Below are 17,569 nucleotides of genomic sequence, written 5' to 3' on the forward strand. Positions count from 1 at the left end.
TTTACTAATGTAATAGAATGGGAAGAACATTTACTGACAAATGTTATATTAAGGAGAGGAACTATTCAACTGTCACTCATTCAACATAAACAAAATTTATGTTTTTTTATTTTGTGAGATATTTTGTATGTTGAATGCTTACACACCTTGCCAAAAATTATTGCCTTTTCAAGCATCTAGATATTTGCTTTTCATCAAAGTCACATTTCCTATTTTTTATTTTTATCCTCACCCTAGGATATGTTTATTGATTTTAAAGGGCGAGGAAGTGCGGGGTGGGGCGGGGGAGAGAAACATTGATGTGAGAAACACCAATCAGTTGCCTCCATTACATTGCCTGACTGGAGATCAAACCCACAACATAGGTATGTCCCCTGACCAGGAATCGGACTTGCAATCTTCGGGTGTGTGGGATAGCACTCCAACCAACTGAGCCACCTGGTCAGGGCAAAGCCACATTTTTTTTTTTAATGTTATCTTCCAGAGTTGAGGAATTTTATTATAATGCCTCATAGGTTGTTGTTGCACAAGTGATTCAACAAGATTTCCTTTAGGTTTGGGGAGGCATCAGAAATGTATAGACATTTATGGTAGAGGTTGGAATACCATACATTTAAATGCAAACCTTGAATGGGAAAGGAAGGTGGTCACTGCTTTTTAAAAAAGTGCTGGCACCTGTCGGGTTCAGAAGCCCTGGGCTCAGGGTCATGAGCTTCTGTTGACTGGCTGTGTGACATTGACAGTGCCTTTGGATCTGTCGGAACTCAGTCCTCATCTATGAACTGTGAGGAGGTTGGATTAGATCAGCATAATTGGGAGCCTGCAGTTGCACCATGGCACCACAGGATTGACCCCAGAATAGGAGGGAAGTCCATCGGGTGGGGCCTAATGTCCTCCAATTTTGCTTCCACCAAAGCAGCTTCTTTTCTGCTTTCTAAATTATGTGTTTATAATATACACTTGAAAGTGTGTATGATTTTATTCATAAGACAAAATTCTACTTTAAAAAACAAAAAAAGCCCCTGTTCTCAACGGTACCTTCTGTTCCTAAAATGTCAAAGTTTCTAATAACTGGGGACCCAAGGAGGAAACGGGGAAATTGCTCATTGTATTCCCCATGTGACTAGTGTGTTGAGTATCTAGTCTACAATTGTGGGAGGCTGAGTCTGTCATTCATGACCTCTTAAGGGTTGTGGAGCACTGTTTAATTTAGTCAATCTCATTATACTGTGGCTGCCATCCACAGAAGAATGGCTCACATTTACTTTTTTTAAAATATTGAATTCTTCTGAGAATTTACATTATCTATTGTTTTAGGTAAATGTCAGGACACACAAAGTAACACTGAACAGGAGTACTGAATTCTTGATTGAGGTACAGGAGCCAGAGACTAAATGCTTTTCTCTAAATTGTAATCACTAATTCGCCATATTCTGCTGCTAGCACTACTCTGTTCAGTGCCATTGTGGTGAGCGTTGCTGTGTTTGAAGCCCTGTTTCAATAACTTTTCTGTGTTACCAGACTTGCAGTATGGATGAGATGCTTTATAATAAAGGTCAGAGATCTCCGACCTCACTGTAAAGGGTCAGATTACTAGATGGGCATGTTGTTCATGCACACCTGGGCATGCTTCTCATTTCAAAAGCAAATAAACTAAACAATAACCTATCTGTTTCCTTGGCTACCAGGAACAGAGTCAACATAAAAAAGTGTCAAACCTCCTTTGAACATCCATGCCACCTGTTGTAAAGATTGGAAAGAATGCAAACAAGTGGTACAGACCGAGCAAAAAACATGGTCATGATCTATTACCCCGAGTATTTCAGAGAAATACAAAGTGGGAAAAAAACCAAAACAAATTGATTTTAAAACAAATTGATTCTCCAGTTCCCATTCATAGTGTCCTTTTTCTTTTTTTTTAAATCCTCACCGAAGGATATCTTTCCATTGATTTTTAGAGAGAGTACACAGGAGAGGGAGAGACAGAGAGAGAAACATTGGTGTGAGAGAGACACATGGATTGGCTGCCTCCTGCACAGCACCATGATCAGGGCCTGCTGGGGATTGAACCTGCAACAAGTACATGCCCTTGACCAGATTCAGACCTGTAACCCTTCAGTCAGTTGCCAACACCCTAACCACTGAGAAAACTGGCCAGGGCTTTGTGTCTTTTTCAAATGGATTTACCCCCATCTCTTAACACTAGAAAGACTGAAACTTAGTATATACCTATATTGCCCAAAAGCAGTCAAAATGACTGCGTTGTGAAAGAATAATATCGGAGCACTCTTCACTTATGTTCCTTAGGTTTTCCAATAACTCACTTCTGTTCAACATTTCTTTCATGAATTTAGGGCGCAAAAGAAATAAAATAAACAACTTATTAGAACAAGTATCACTGCATAAAGATTCGAATAACAAGTACTAGTTTAGCTTATTGAGCAACTGCAACTTATCAAGTATCAACAATTTATCATGTACTTGTATGTTATCATGTGACGGTAATCGAAAAAAAATGAAAACTGTTATTTCAATACAGAGCCGAACTGGTCATATAAGAAATTTACTCAATTCAATAATAAGAGTCATTTGATTATTTAAAATTTCCCCAAGCAGTCAAAATGACTGCTTTTGGGCAATCTACACTAATAAAAGAGAAAAATGGTAATTGGCATACAACGATACCCTTTTCATTGGCTAATCAGGGCTATATGCAAATTAACTGCCAACTAAGATTGGCAGTTAACTGCCAACTAAGATTGGCAGTTACCTGCCAACAAGATGGCGGTTAATTTGCATATGTAGGCACAATGCAGGGAGGCGAAAGGGAAAGCAGAAAGAAGACCCCTGCCACTGACAGTGATCGGAAACCCAGGGGGGAGCTAAGAGCTGGGGGGCAGGGCAAAGGCGGCCCTGGGGCCCATGATCAGAGAATCAGGCGCCTTTGCCGCCCTGGCCAGTGATAGCAGGAAGTAGGGGTGGAGCCAGCGATGGGAGCTGGGCACAGTCAAAGCTGGCAGTCCCGGGAGCTAGGGGTCTCTTGCCTGGGCCTAAAGCGGAGCCCACGATCGCGGGGCCGCTGCAGCTGCGGGTCCCCGCTGCCCGAGCCGGACGCCTCAGCCAGAGGCGTCAGGCCTGGGCAGGGCGGAGCCTGCAACCGCGGGGAGCTGGGGGTCCCCTGCCCAGGCCTGACACCTCTGCCGGAGGCCTCAGGCCTGGTCAAGGGGCCTATCCGGTGATTGGTGATCGGAGGGTGATGAGGGTCAACTCCTCTGGCCGAGGCATCAGGCCTGGGCGGGGGGCTGAGCCGGGGATTGGGGGGATATGATGGTCCCCTTGCCCAGGCCTGAAGCCTGGGTCAGGGGCATCAGGCTTGGGCGGGGGGTGGAGCAAGCGATCAGAGGGAGATGGGGGTCCCCTGCCCAGGCATGATTCCTGGGCCAGAGGCCTCAGGCCTGGGCGGGGGCCAGAGCCAGTGATCAGGGAGAGATGGGGGTCCCCTGTCCAAGCCTGACACCTCTGGCAGAGGCGTCAGGTCTGGGCAAGGGGCAGAGCCAGCAATCGGAGGGGTCTGGGGGTCAACGCCTGAGGGCTCCCAGTATGTGAGAGGGGGCAGGCTGGGCTGAGGGACACTCCCCCCACACACACCCAGTGCACGAATTTCGTGCACCGGGCCCCTAGTATAGGTATAACACACATATATATATATATACCGAAAATGAAGGAGGGGGGAGGTAACTACAATTATTAATAAACGCATTTATATGTTGTACAAAAAGTCACAAAATTCTAAGACATTGTGTCCTTATATACATAATTGTTTTTCTAATTGAAATTTAAAAGCAGTCAAAATGACTTCCTTGGGCAATCTAGTGTTAAAGACCATATAGTTAGTATCAGCTCTTTAAAGAGTTAGAACCAGTCCAAGGAAAATACACAGGACTGCAGCCCTTTTCACCAAAAACATCTTTCATTAACTGATGTTGACGGAAGCACATTTAGCCACAGCAATCTGCATGGCAGTTGAATTGCTGTTTGTGTTGAACAGGAAACCAGAGAATAATAAAGCAAAACACGAACATGCCAGTGGTGACCGAGGAAGCAGAGCGGCCCTTTAGCTTTTCCTTGCTGATCATTTGTTCTAAAGTTGGTCAAGAACAAGCAACAAGATTGTTCATTATAGTTAGGTGTGCTGATCACACTCTGGTGTCGAGGCGTTCTGTCACTTCAGTTGTCCAGGGGTGTCATCTATGTTCTCTCATCTGGTATTTGCGGTAGAGCAGCCACTTCTCAGCAATGCCTAGCAGCCGTATTTCATCAGCACAGGTTAACAACACTGTTCATCATTTCAAATGCATGTGCTTAAACACTGCACCTGACAAGTGAGCAATTGCACAGAGCAGTGATATAGACAGCCGGGGCAATTTAGGGAATGTAAGTTAAGAAGCAGAAGTGGAGAAATCGTAGTTAAGGGGGGTGTGGATATAAAGACCTAGAAGCTCTGGTTGTTGACATCAGAGAACTCCAAAAGGAAGGGAGAGGAGTACACATGTGTGCATTCTTTGTAGAACAACAGTATGGAAAAGGGTACAATGAAGTACTGAGTGGTGCAAATGAGAGCATGGTATGCTAGATGGGCAGGAAGGCAGAGGAGCAGTGTTCTAGCTGTGGCCTGGCATTAACTAGGTAATCTCAGGCAAACTAATTGCTTTCTTTGAGCCTCGTCTTTATCGATTTATTGTAGAATGAAACGTTTCACTGTAGAATAGAAAGTTCTTGCCCACTCTAAGTTCTCCGAGTTTCTGAATAGAGATAAAAAGGTTCAATAATACTTCATTCCCAGACACTTTTAAAAATGACAGCAATCCAACTAGCGCTAATTTACATAAAAGGAAATAAAGTCCAGGGGTTAGGTGTGCTTCAGGCAGGAGTGATCTTGTCCTCAACCAGCTCTCTCTGTCTCTAGGCTCTGCTTTCTTCTTTGCCAGCTTCATTATTGTACAGGTTTCTTTTGCAATAGTAGGAAATACAAGCTAATATAAGCTTGCAGTTTCCAAAGGAGAGGGATTCTCTCTCACTATCCATATTAGTGCCTGAGAAAAGATTCCTGCTGGTGTGGCTAAGTTTACATGCTATCGGGCAGAGGGGCGGAGGGGTGGGGGGTGGGGGGGCAGGTGGTTCTCACAGGGAAGGGATGTGGCATAGAGAAAAAAATAAAAACAGATGTCCACTCTACTCTTGATATAAGTTAGGATGATGGTTGGTGGGGGTGAACAGAGGGGGCTCTATATATTAAATACCAATTGTAAAAATTCTTTTGTAGTCATTTTTGTTCAACCATCAAAATCAAGCACTGCTATTGGTGTTAGTTTTGTTGGAAGAGCAACATGAACTTTTATGTATTTGGAGAAAATTGGGAACATACTTTTTTAAAACATATTTTTATTGACTTCAGAGAGGAAGGGAGAAGGAGAGAGAGATAGAAACATCAATGATGAGAGAGAATCATTGATCAGCTGCCTCCTGCATACCTCCTACTAGGGATCAAGCCCTAAACCCAGGTATATGCCCTAACCAGGAATTGAACCGTGACCTCCTGGTTCATAGGTTGACACTCAACCACTGAGTCACACCGGCCGGGCAAAGGAACATAATTTTTTAATTTCAATTATCCTACTATGAAGTTCTGAGGGTAAACTGAACTTATGTCTATATTTTATCAACTGTGTGAGTTGAGTTTGGCTATATAAGTGACTCAATATCCTTATTTGCCCACTAAATTTTAGGTAAGGTATGTGATGTTTGCTATACTAAGTTGGCTATGGGGAACAAGATCATTTTCCTTTAATGGTTGATGGACCCCACTATTCACCACACCAATTCCACACTACCATTAACCAACACAATTCATTCATTACAAGGGGCCCACCTCTGAGAACCACCTAATAACCATAAGTAGTGTAACAAAATGGCTATATCACATGGGAACAGAATAGTGATCTCACATCTCACAGGTATTGAAGAGTTGCACTGAAGACATAATTTACTAAAACCAGTTGGAGTAGGCATCTGTTGTTTTGGCCTGTCCACCTGCCTTCTTCTGTTAACAGTACTCTGACTTTGCATTAGGAAGCTGTTATTTCTGTTCTTTGTCCAATCCTTTTGGGATTATCAGTGAACTCTTTCCATGCTTTCCCCTAGTCAAGAAGAAGGCAAGAGATCTAAGCTAGGCTACTTAGCTCTTCTCTTTATGGAACTTCATCTTGATGGAGTGACACAAAGATTAGAGGCATCCAGCCTGGCTAGCGTGGCTCAGTGGTTGAGCGTCAACCTTGAACCTATGAACCAGGAGGTCAAGTTTCAATTCCGGGTCAGGGCATATGACCAGGTTGCAGGCTCGACCCCCACTGGGGGGTGTGCAGGAAGCAGCTGATCAATGATTCTTTCTCATTCTGATGTTTCTACCTCTTTCTCCCCTCCCTTCCTTTCTGAAATCAATTTAAAAAATATATTTTTTTAAAAAAGATAGAGGCACCCAGGATAAAATGCCTATTGGTTCATGCTCCCTGCATCCCACCCAGACCAGTGCTTATTATCTCCAGAGCCTAGATCCTTTTCCCCCACATCTCTATTAGATATTCCTACAGCCTTCTAATAAATTCTAAGTGATTGTTGTTCAGTTAGCAGCTGAGTGCTATCACTTAGCAAGCACTAGGCACCAAACCATCTTGAAATTCCATTTATTTAGGTCAAAATTCTGTGAGTTGGAGTTGGCACTGGATTCACCTGGGCTCCTACCTATGTCATCTGTGGTCATCTTCAGTTCAGCTGGGCAGCTGTGCTCTGGACATTCCCTGACTGCCAGTGGAGGCAACCTGCAGGGTGTTAGGGGTGGGAAGAGTCCTGGACCATGTGTCTCTCGTCATCTCAATAAGCTGGACTGTGCTTGCTCAGATGATAATGACAGAGTTTCAAGTGAAAATGTGTGAGGCCTCTTGCACCTTCAAAGCAGATTGGCACAAAGTTGCATTTGCTATATTCTATTCACCAAATCAAGTCAGGAGGCAGCCTCTATGCAAGAAGAGGTGAGCGGTGCTTGTGACTGCTTGATGGAAGTAGCTACAGTGTCACAATGCAACTGAGTAAGGACACAAGAAGAGGAATGACCGAGGCTACTTAATCTACCACACCTCAAGTTGGTTTCTGCTAAAGAACATGATATGCCAACTAAAAATCCCTTTAAAAATCCACCTTAATACATTCCCATGCTCCTATAATTTATTGGTGTAACTGATTATGAGAGGTCTGGGAGCTAAAGCCAGCTCCACTATGGACACAGAGCAAAAACTACCTCTTATCCTTAATCCAAGTGCATTGTGTCTTGAGAGGGTTGCTTGCCGCTCCTATAGTTCTCTTGTAATCATCCAGCCTCAAAGGGCCATCACTATCAATCATACCATCTACCAGGTTTTCTGGAGTTTCAGTGTACTGCCCACCCAGCTATGACATATACCACTGTGGCTTGGCTTTCCACGATACTGTTGTTTCCTGCTGCATCTGGCATTGCACTTGCTAAAAACATTTGCCTTTCTGGGATATATATTGAATTTCTGGAGGTTATATATTCCTTTTATGCAGTACAGCCTCTTGGTAAGCTATATCAATCAAGGCGTAGGGCAAATGCTAATATTAATGTGCGCTGCTGTAGGTGTTTATTGCCAGTTTCCATCCAAGTTCTGACTCAGCCCAGCCCTCTCTAGGTTTGTGAGATCTAATAACATCACAGCACAGGGTGGTATAGCTGCAGGCAGAAAATTCTACTTGCCAAATATATGCATATATATTTTTACAGCAGGTTCATAAATTAATGTCGGGCACTGAGGCACTGTGGCTGTGCGCAGGCATTTAGACAGAACTCTCTTCAGCGACTACCTCGCCTTCCAGCCACTGATTTCTCTGAGATGGTGCCAACCTCTTGGTCAGATGTAGCTTCAATGCTTCCCACCCTTTCGGTGTGAAATGATAATTAATGTGACTGTACAGTTAAACTGGTGTTCTACTTCCATTAATAACACCCATTATTCCAGGGTATTTTAATTTGGTTATAAAATTTTCTCTGGAGATGTTGGCTTGGGAGTTTAAGAGCAAATGGTTTGCTTCTCATTTTTCTTTCAAAAGAAAAAAATGTGTGTGTGTGTGTGTGTGTGTGTGTGTGTGTGTTTAAGGGAAATTTTGTGTTACTTTTGAGTTATGTAAACTAGACCAAATTTCTAAAATGCTGATGTGATTTTGGATTTTAATTGAGTTGGTCTCATTCTCCAGTATCTCCACCAGCTCTGGGACCTCCCAGGGTTCTCAGCCAGCTTAGGTTTGGCAGGATCCAGAGCTCTGCTCATCTCATCCGTGGGCATGAGGACATCAAATTTTATTCCAGACAACAGTTTAGACAAGCCCCTGACTGAATTGTGTTTGATAATAAGAGACTACCAATTTTTGCACTGCATTTTGATGGGTATTTTACTTTCTTGTTGTAGATCTGCTGGAGGAGTCCCACAGAAAAGATGAAGAAATGGAATCTCTACAGGTAAATTGTCCAATAGGGCAGGTATCCTGTTGATAAAAACATTTTTTGTTGTTGTTGTTTTCTCGGTTAGCCGTTAATATTGTCCCATTCAGACCATGATGACAAATGGAGTAAAAAAAATAAAAAAAGTCAGAACTTTAAAGCCCAAGTTGGAATTTGCTTCCTTTAGAAGTGTTTGAGAGCATTTATACTCTCCTAAAGCATGAAGCTTACTCAGGCTTGCCTGGGTGGCGCAGCTAGTTGGAGTGTCATCCTGTATACCAAAAGGTAGCGGTTTCCATTGCTGGTCGGGGTGGTGTGGGATGCATCCGATGAATGTTTCTCTCTCACATAGGTCTCTCTCTCTCTCTCTCTCTCTCTCTCTCTCTCTCTCTCTCTCTCTCCCTTCTTCTCTCTAAAATCAATTAAAAATAAGCCAACTCGGCCTTCATGCTGCTCTTGAAAGGAACTTTTATTCCTTGGTTTAGCTTGCTAGCGGCTTTAGGAAATGAAAGCAACATCTTTGCAAAATCATTTCCCTCCAAATAGGACTGATGAGTAAGGATGAATTATGGAATCTACATATTCAAGTGAAAGTTGAAAGTATTCTGACTCCATGAATGTCATCTACCAATGGCCAACCAAGAATATAAACACATATATGGCCCTTAAGACTTACCTTGTATGCCTCTCAGTTCACTATGGATTTATGCACATTTCTTGAATTATAACATTGTATTTGAAAGGTTTCACTAGAATGTTAATTGACATTTCCATGGAACGAGCAATTGATGTTAACTCAGCATCTGACAGAAGTTCTCTTTCTTTTGCATTGGCCTAACTTACAAATGGGTAACTCAAATGTCTATCTTTATTAGGGGAAATATAATCAGTTATATTCGCATGACAGAACCAATTCATTTAATGTCAACATTGTGGATTAAGAACAGTAAATACTTTGGACATTTAAAGTTCTCCTTGGGCCTGGAGATGCAAGTAGGACTGGAGAGTGATGCAATGAGCTGGCTTGAGTGCTGTAGGGGTAAAGATGTTTGCTTTGGGCCAGTGAAGGATGGATTAAGCAAAGCCGAAAGAGCAAGAGGAATGTTCTATAAATGAGGACTCTTCTATCTGATGCTCCATCTGTTAAGTTTTATAATTGATCTGAAAATGATGAAGAAGAGTACAGCTCTATATATCTAATAAAAGTGGCTTGTGTTAACCACAGTTTTGTACAGATTAAATATATATATAAAGGCTTTTTGAGGCATTTTGGTTATGCACCATATTTGCCATTGGCCCCAGAGTACCACATATAAACATATTTATTGAGTACGTAATACATATCTGGCCTTTTGTAATGGCAGCACAGACCCTTTTGAGTTTATTTCTCTCACAATATGAATGTTGGAATCTGTAATCCTGTTAAAGTTAATAGCCAATGCTGCTTCTCAAATATTTATTAAGTGCTGGCAGCATTTTCTACCAAAATGTCTATTGAGTGCAATAGAATGTCCCAGCCAACTAACTATGGGATTTTTAAATGTAGGGCATCATCCAGTATGATATCCAACAGCAGAAAAATTCACTGTTGGCACTTTGTAGAGGCAACTAGTGTCTAACTAATACTCTGTTAAGATCTAAGAAGGAACGGGCACTCGCAGAGAGCACAGAGTGCATAGACACGTCCCAGAAAGCCTTTCATGTTCCAGACTAGAGGAAGACCTATCAAAGGTGCCTACATCCCCGAGTCTTCAAATGTCAGTATCACGGGTGATAGTTTGAGAAGACTATCTATTAAAGTATGCAGGTTGAAGTCCTACAATCACACAATAGAATTTGGGGAGAAAAAGACAAAGGAATTTTAAAATAAATGATAGCACCAAGGACTGGCGGTTGGCAGTTCTTGAGTTTTAAGTCCTGTCTCTGCTTCTGATTCACTGGGTAACCTTGAGTAACTCAATTAACTTTGCTATGACTATTTTCTGATCTATAATGTAAAATCATCAAACTGTCTTCCAGAAATCTTTAGTGTGGATTAGATTATCCCAGAAGGGAGAGCTAAATATTTAATTCCCATTTACAGTGTTAGCAAATCCCCACATGTCCAAATTGGAGTCAATTTTATTTACTCATTATCATCTTATAATTGTGTATAACAGACATTCTGCATTTAATATTATTCTCCTTAAGGGTAGTGGGTGTTTGTCTCTAAGCTCTTCCCAGTTCCCTGTAACTGAAAAGCGCTCCACCTTCTCATTGAACAAATCTTTATTGTGCAAGGCCCTATACTAGTTTCTAGGGATACAAAGGCAAGCTGCTTATACTGGGTAGCTTCTTGCCCTTTATACAGTAATTAGTTAAAAAGAATGTTAAATACGCACTTATAATAAAATATTTTAAAATGCTACTAGAGGAGATAACTCACTGTGGGAGCATATAGCAAGAAAATCTCTTTGGTGGAGATAATGGTAGGTTGGGTGTAAGTTTAGGGGGTCAAAGCTGAAAAGGATGAGCTGGGATGGAGTGGCAATCCAAATTGGCTTCCCAAAGGAAGTCTATATTTAAATGATAACCAGGAGTTAGCATTGGCAAGTTTGGAGTGAAGATAAGAAAAGTTTTAGGAAATGTGAAGGACATGGGAAGGCCTGCGGTAAAGAGAGCATCGGTGTCATATTTAAGGAACTGAAAGAAGTTGTGGATGGTGGAAAGTAGTGACAGAGAGCAGAGGCAAAATGGGAATCTGTAAGGTAAATAGAGGTTTAAGGGGTCTCCTAAAGAAGTTAGGATTTTATCTTTAGTGTATGGAAAAATAGTAAAGAGAACAATATTATCAAATTTGCATCTATATAACTGGCTTAAAAGCATTGGGGGCAAGCAAGATTGAAATCAGGGAGACCAATTAAGCATATATTTGTGATAATGTTGGCAAAGAACAATGGTTGCCTGTATTGGGTAGTAGCAGAGAGCATGAAGATGAGGGTGTGCGTTTTAATGTATTTTATAATGTAAAAACCTATGACGCTTTGAGATTGGTTGTTAGGAAGTAAAAAGAAAGGAGTTAAGAATAACTCAGGTGTTTTGATTGGGGAACTTTATGGATGGTTGTTATGCAATGAGACAAAGAGAAGTTGATTAGTTCAATTTACGATATTTTGAGTGTGGGTGCTTTGAAACATCAGATGGCAATGTCAAGAAGGTTTCACATATGACCTCAGAAGAGTTTGAACTGGACATGCAGAATTTGATGTCATCAGATCTGGTTTTCATATCATACAGATGATACTACAAGTTTAGGAGCAATGAGGACTCCCAGGGAAATATGCAGAATAGAGATGAAAACTTAAGCCAAAACTTTCAGGATCACCAACACATAAATAACAGGCTGAGGAAGAAACTCCTGCAGAGAAGTCTAAAATGTAAAGAAAATAATTTCAGGAAAGCATGGTGCCTAGAAGCTTAGCCAAGAATATTTTAAGAGGAAAATAATCAATAAAATGGAATAAATTTCTGTTAAATGCCTGAATTGATTTGGCTATGGTCGGCAAACTCATTAGTCAACAGAACCAAATATCAACAGTACAATGATTGAAATTTCTTTTGAGAGCCAAATTTTTTAAACTTAAACTATATAGGTAGGTACATTGTTATTAACTTAATTAGGGTACTCCTAAGGCTTAGGAAGAGCCACACTCAAGGGGCCAAAGAGCCGCATGTGGCTCGCAAGCCGCAGTTTGCCGACCACGGGGCTAAGAAGTCTAGGTTTTAAAATAAAAGTTTACCATATGATGAATTGTAATTTCCTATCATGCCTATGAAGCAACTCTCATGTCTTTTATTTTCCCAAATGTGCACTACTTAGCTCAGTGCCTCACCTTAGTAGGTACTCAGTAAATTTTTGTTGAGTAAATAAATAAATAAATACATGCCACCATGCCAGGGTCTTATGTATATGGCACCTATTCCTGGCTCTCCTGAAGAAGAGAGAACAACGTATTAGAAAACAACCATCTCTGCCCCGGGGTTAATTTTTGTTTAAAAAATTGGTGGGTGACTTTCAAATTCTATGCCCCTGCTTGCGCGTGCGTGCTCACACACACACACACACACACACACACACACACACACACGTACATTTCACCCCCTCCTTCTCTCTGTCCTGCTCTCTTCTCCCTCCCTCTTTGAATGTAACATTGAAAAGAAAGGTCAAGGAGTGAGTGCTAGAGGTCAATAGAAAAGGAAGAGGGTAAAATGGTGAGGGGGGATGGGGTAGCAGAGAAAGTGTTTTCAGTCTTCAGAGAATGACAAACAATGGAATCAAACATATTTGACAGTCATTTTTACAATACAGCTGGTAATTCCCAAAATTCTTTGTTGGAGCTTAGCATTGTCTGGCTGTGGTTTTTGTGTCTGTGCTGTGTGACATTTGCAGTTGGTTACACTGTGGGCACTGCTCTTCCTAAAAACAAAGTATTGTCTTTGACTGTAAATGTGTGGTGCTGTATGAGTATCATTTGCGTATGGGTTTGAGGTAAATTGAACAAGCAAAGCCCTTCTTTAATCCCCTAGAGATCAGCTGACACATTTTAAATAGACATAAATGGCAACCCATTTTTCCTCAATTTAGTTGAAAAGTGTTCAGTGACTGACATTTTACTAGAGATGGCTGTTAGTGGTAGGTGCTGCTGTTGCTTTTGTTTTCATTTTTTAAATTACCAAACTACCTCTCATTGATTTCCTGCTTTTCCCAGTGTTGTCTTGTGATTCTCAGAATGCAAATCACATGAAAAGCATATCATGGTTAGTGAGGAAAAGCTTTAAAGTGCTACTTAAGACAGTTACTAAACAGAGTAGATACCTGGAAAATGCATATGGTACTTCTCTCATGTACACTTATAGTCATCTCACTCTTAATTTTATTTAAAATGAGAGAAAACTGGATGATTGTGGATGTGCATTTTCTTATTTATTTTCTTCTTTTACTACAAGCAATGTCCAAACCTATATATTGGTAACAGTAATGACACCGACTCCAAGGCAGAGGATTAGCTTAAATAACAAGTAGGTAAACCTTGGTGCCTGGCAGGGCCTCCATAGATTCTGATTCCCCACACCCACTATGATTGTGTGCCAGACATAGTGCTACCCACTGGGGAGAGTGCTGTAATTGCCCCTGCCCTCTTGGGGCCCTGTCTGCCCTCCTTCCCTGTCCCTTTCTCTCTTTCACCCTCTTCCTCTGTCTTACCCTCCCTCTCTTTCATGGGCAGCCATGATTTTAAATTCAGATTTGGATCCGATTATGCTAAAGGAATTGTTATATATTTTTCAAATGTAGTGAAAAAGTCACAATGTGGCAATAATAAAATTGATTTTATGGGCTACATATGAGTATCAATCACTTATTTCAAGAGGAACAAGGAAACTTTAGCTGTAAGATCTATCATCTAAATGTCACAAATATTTATTCAGTATCAGTATTTTCACTAGAAATGAATTAAATTCTTCGTTTAATTAAAAAATAGTGTTGTGGTTTTAAAAAAAAGTAATATATGTTTCCCTAAGATATTCCAGAAGCTATGCCCATGTAGGATATTAAATGGCATTATAGACATGTTGTTTTTTAGATGACCTATAATTCTGTTTAATTTCTCTCCCAGATAGCTTTAGAAATAGTCTGGAACCTTCCATTATAAGGATTTCATTATTTTGGGCAAATGTTTTGGGAGTGGAGGGGCAGGAGTTTAATTTTGTTTTGGTTGCCCAAGCAGTGCTAAGGCAAAAGTATTTGGGAGAACAGGAGGGAGAAGATAACCTTTTTCTCAGCCATCATGTCACACCAGCTACTTATGGAGTTGCCAGCATATGGCAGCATGGTGTTTTTAAGAAAAAAATAGAACTTGAATTTCTCAGTTCTCTTGGAACAAGTCTAATAAATATTAATATAGGGGCATTATAATATGGAAAAGAAATCTAGTGGAAAGTTGGCAGACACATCTGTAGAGATTAACTGGGCAAGAAAAACCACCAAAGACAAAAAACTGACATGGGCAAAGAAATTGTCCTGGCAGAGCCTGACAGCATAGGGCATTAACATCTCAATAGTCCCAGCGGATGGCACATCCTCCTGGTAACCAACCATGTGATAAATTGGACCAGTGACAGACCAAATGGGTAATTTCCGTGGTTTTGCTGTCAATCATATCTGCCTGACTGGAATGACCATAACTTGTACTTTCAAACCACACAGTGGTTTGGAGATTATAGAGATTGTGGGAAGAAATGCAAAGACAGGACAACTAAGAGTCTCTGAGTGAAAGTGAAGGGAAAGTGAGGGTGAAAAGTGGTGCTGTGTTCTAACACCGGGCCTCCAGAAGAATGGAAGAATTGGTTAAATTTCTTAAATTTCTACTGAAATTCTGATTTGCTTGGGAGATCCTAAAGTACTTGTACAGAAGTACCAATTTAAATAAACTGATCATTTGAAATTGACTGTTTAAGGCCTTTTTAAACTAAAAGGTAAATTCAGTATCCTGTTCATTCCTAAGATGACTCAGAGGAGTTATAGTAAATTTATATAATCCTAGAAACCAAAATGTAATGCAGACTTACTTATTCTCCCCAAAATGCATTCCTTGGAACATAGGCAAGTCACTACGTATCTATTTCTTTTTCCAATAAAAGCTGTTCTAAACAATGTCACAAATTAAACAAAATGGGTGATTATGGGCTATGGGGGGGTTGGGCAATACTTTGCCACTTTCAGGGAGAGGGGACTTAATGGCTCATTAAAATCTCTATTTTGTCAAAAGGTGAGGAGGCTTACCCAGACTTAAATTCAGTGTGAGGTCTCAACAGAGATGAGACTTTAGATGTTTGTATCAGGGTCAAGCAGGGTCTCAGCTGATTAGATCTGCACACTTCAATTTACTACGTCAAGAGTGCTCAGGAGAATGGAGAACCAAGCTCAGTAAAATAGATTCCATTTGAAATGTTAGTGGTCATTAAATTTTATCACCCTATTTTACCTGAAATTTGCAACCTAATTTTAATTCTAAATTTATGACAGAATTAAAGTGGAAAGTAGAAAGCCCTGGGAGGGAAAAACTCTTCTGTCTGAATGTACTGAAATTGATTGACTAGATAATTTTCTTTCCAGGATAAAAAAATATAAAAACGTGGCTGGTTCTGTTTATTCAGAGGGATGGAAAACATAAGTCTTCCGGATTCAGCAGTCTCCTTGAGTCAAGGTTATTAAAAAGTCTTAAAAAATGCCATTTGGAAACATTTAAAAATACAAAGTGTAGTTTATGAGCACAAAAACCCAAATTTTACTCCATGACAGAAAGTTTAAAAAACTTGGTAGTGAAAAATGAATCAAATTTGTGTTACAGATTTTGTAAATTATTCCCATAAGGTGGGAAATTATTTTATCTGTCTCCATACACATCCCCTTTGCAGTTGGCTCCATGAAAAGCAACATTTCCATAAAGCATCTCTCGGTGCCTTTGTGGAGTCCCGAGTTCTGGGCACCCTGGGCACTGGGGCTGATAGAAAGAACAGCTTGCATGTTTTTGTGACAAATGACAATAGTCTAAGCTCATTATGATGTTCTGCAGTGTTGAGCTTGTCTGAGTGTTGGGCCATGTCTCCAGAGTCCACTGTGGGCAACTTCAATTGGGTTGCAGATTAACTGATTGTTTCTAGACTGTTCATAATATGTTTCTTCTTGTTCTTCTCATGTCACATTCCCAGATAGACCTTAAACTTTGTACAGATAACTGTGAGTCCGAGTTCCTTCAGGCCTCTATAACAAAAAAATACCTTAGTCTGGTAGCTTAAACTAGAAACAGTTATTTCTCACAGTTCCCAAGGTTGAGAAGTCCCAGGTCAAGGCAGATGCAGTGTCTGTATTCAGTGTTCACAGAGGTAGATTTAGTAGGTGGTGAGGGCCACTCTTCTGATTCATAGATAGCCATCACTGTGCCCTGTCCTCACATGGCAGAGAGCAAAGAGGACTCTGAATCACTTTTATGAGGGGTCCATCCTCAAGACCTAATCACCCCAAAGTTCCTACCTCCTGATATCATCACATCGGAAGTTAGGATTTCCACCTGTGAATTTTGGGGGTATACAAACATTTGATTATAACACCATGTTCTCCCTTTCCTCTTCCATCTCCTGATAACATTGACAGTTGTGAAAAGCAATTTTTGAAGTGATGAAACAGTAGTGTGCAACAAATTTGGAAACAAATGCTCATCCACAATATACTTCTGGTTGAAACATTTTCCATAGACTCTTAAGACAAATCTTGACATTTGAAGCATTAATAGGGCATTGTTGAAAGAAATTATAGTTCTCATTCTAGGGCTATCACCGAGCCCCATCTGTGGCTGATTTTCCAGAACATAAAGAAATGCTCAGAGGATTTCCCCAAGATGGAGTCTTCAAACTCACTAAGATTATGTTTCACTCTATTAACAAACGCTTATTTAATACTCCTTAATTCCTATCAAGGTTACACTAAATCCGCCCCAAAGGGTGATGGTGTGTGCATCAAAGCAGAAGAAAATAAACACCCTCTGACTTGTTAATGCATAATATTAATAGTTAATGAGCAATTCTTTTGTGTCTTGCACTGTGTTCAAAGTTCTAAATATAGGTCATCTATTCCTTATGACAATTCTATCAAATAGATACTGTTATTCTCATTGTGCAGCTAGAGAAGCTACTGAGCCTGATAGCTGCATAGCCAGTAAGTGGCCCAGCTAACATTTGTATTAGAATCTGCCTGGCTTCCATTCCACTGTGCTTAATGCCTCATGAGCTTATGGAGAACTGATTTTCTGCACTTAATTTGTTTAGGTTCCTGGCCTTTCTTTTAATTTCTTCCTCTTCCCCCACCCCCCAAGAAAAATTTGTTAGCAAACATATGCATCTAGTGTGTCAAAATACTAACTGGCCCCTTACCTTTTCAAAAAAGAGATATAAGAAACTAATTTTAAG

At 40.6% G+C, this 17,569-nt stretch overlaps 1 protein-coding gene across 8 annotated transcripts in view; it reads left to right on the top strand.

The window, feature by feature from the left end:
- CEP128 (centrosomal protein 128) overlaps positions 1 to 17,569 on the top strand; it is a 343,429-nt gene that overhangs the window by 271,389 nt on the left and 54,471 nt on the right. For all 8 annotated transcript variants that reach the window (XM_059688963.1, XM_059688957.1, XM_059688982.1 and 5 more), the window contains one exon: positions 8,535 to 8,584. In XM_059688963.1, coding sequence (XP_059544946.1) covers positions 8,535 to 8,584 — 50 coding nt within the window. The remainder of the gene's footprint in view (positions 1 to 8,534; positions 8,585 to 17,569) is intronic.

This window comes from Myotis daubentonii, chromosome 1, assembly GCF_963259705.1.
Source record: "Myotis daubentonii chromosome 1, mMyoDau2.1, whole genome shotgun sequence".
NCBI classification, from domain to species: domain Eukaryota; kingdom Metazoa; phylum Chordata; class Mammalia; order Chiroptera; family Vespertilionidae; genus Myotis; species Myotis daubentonii.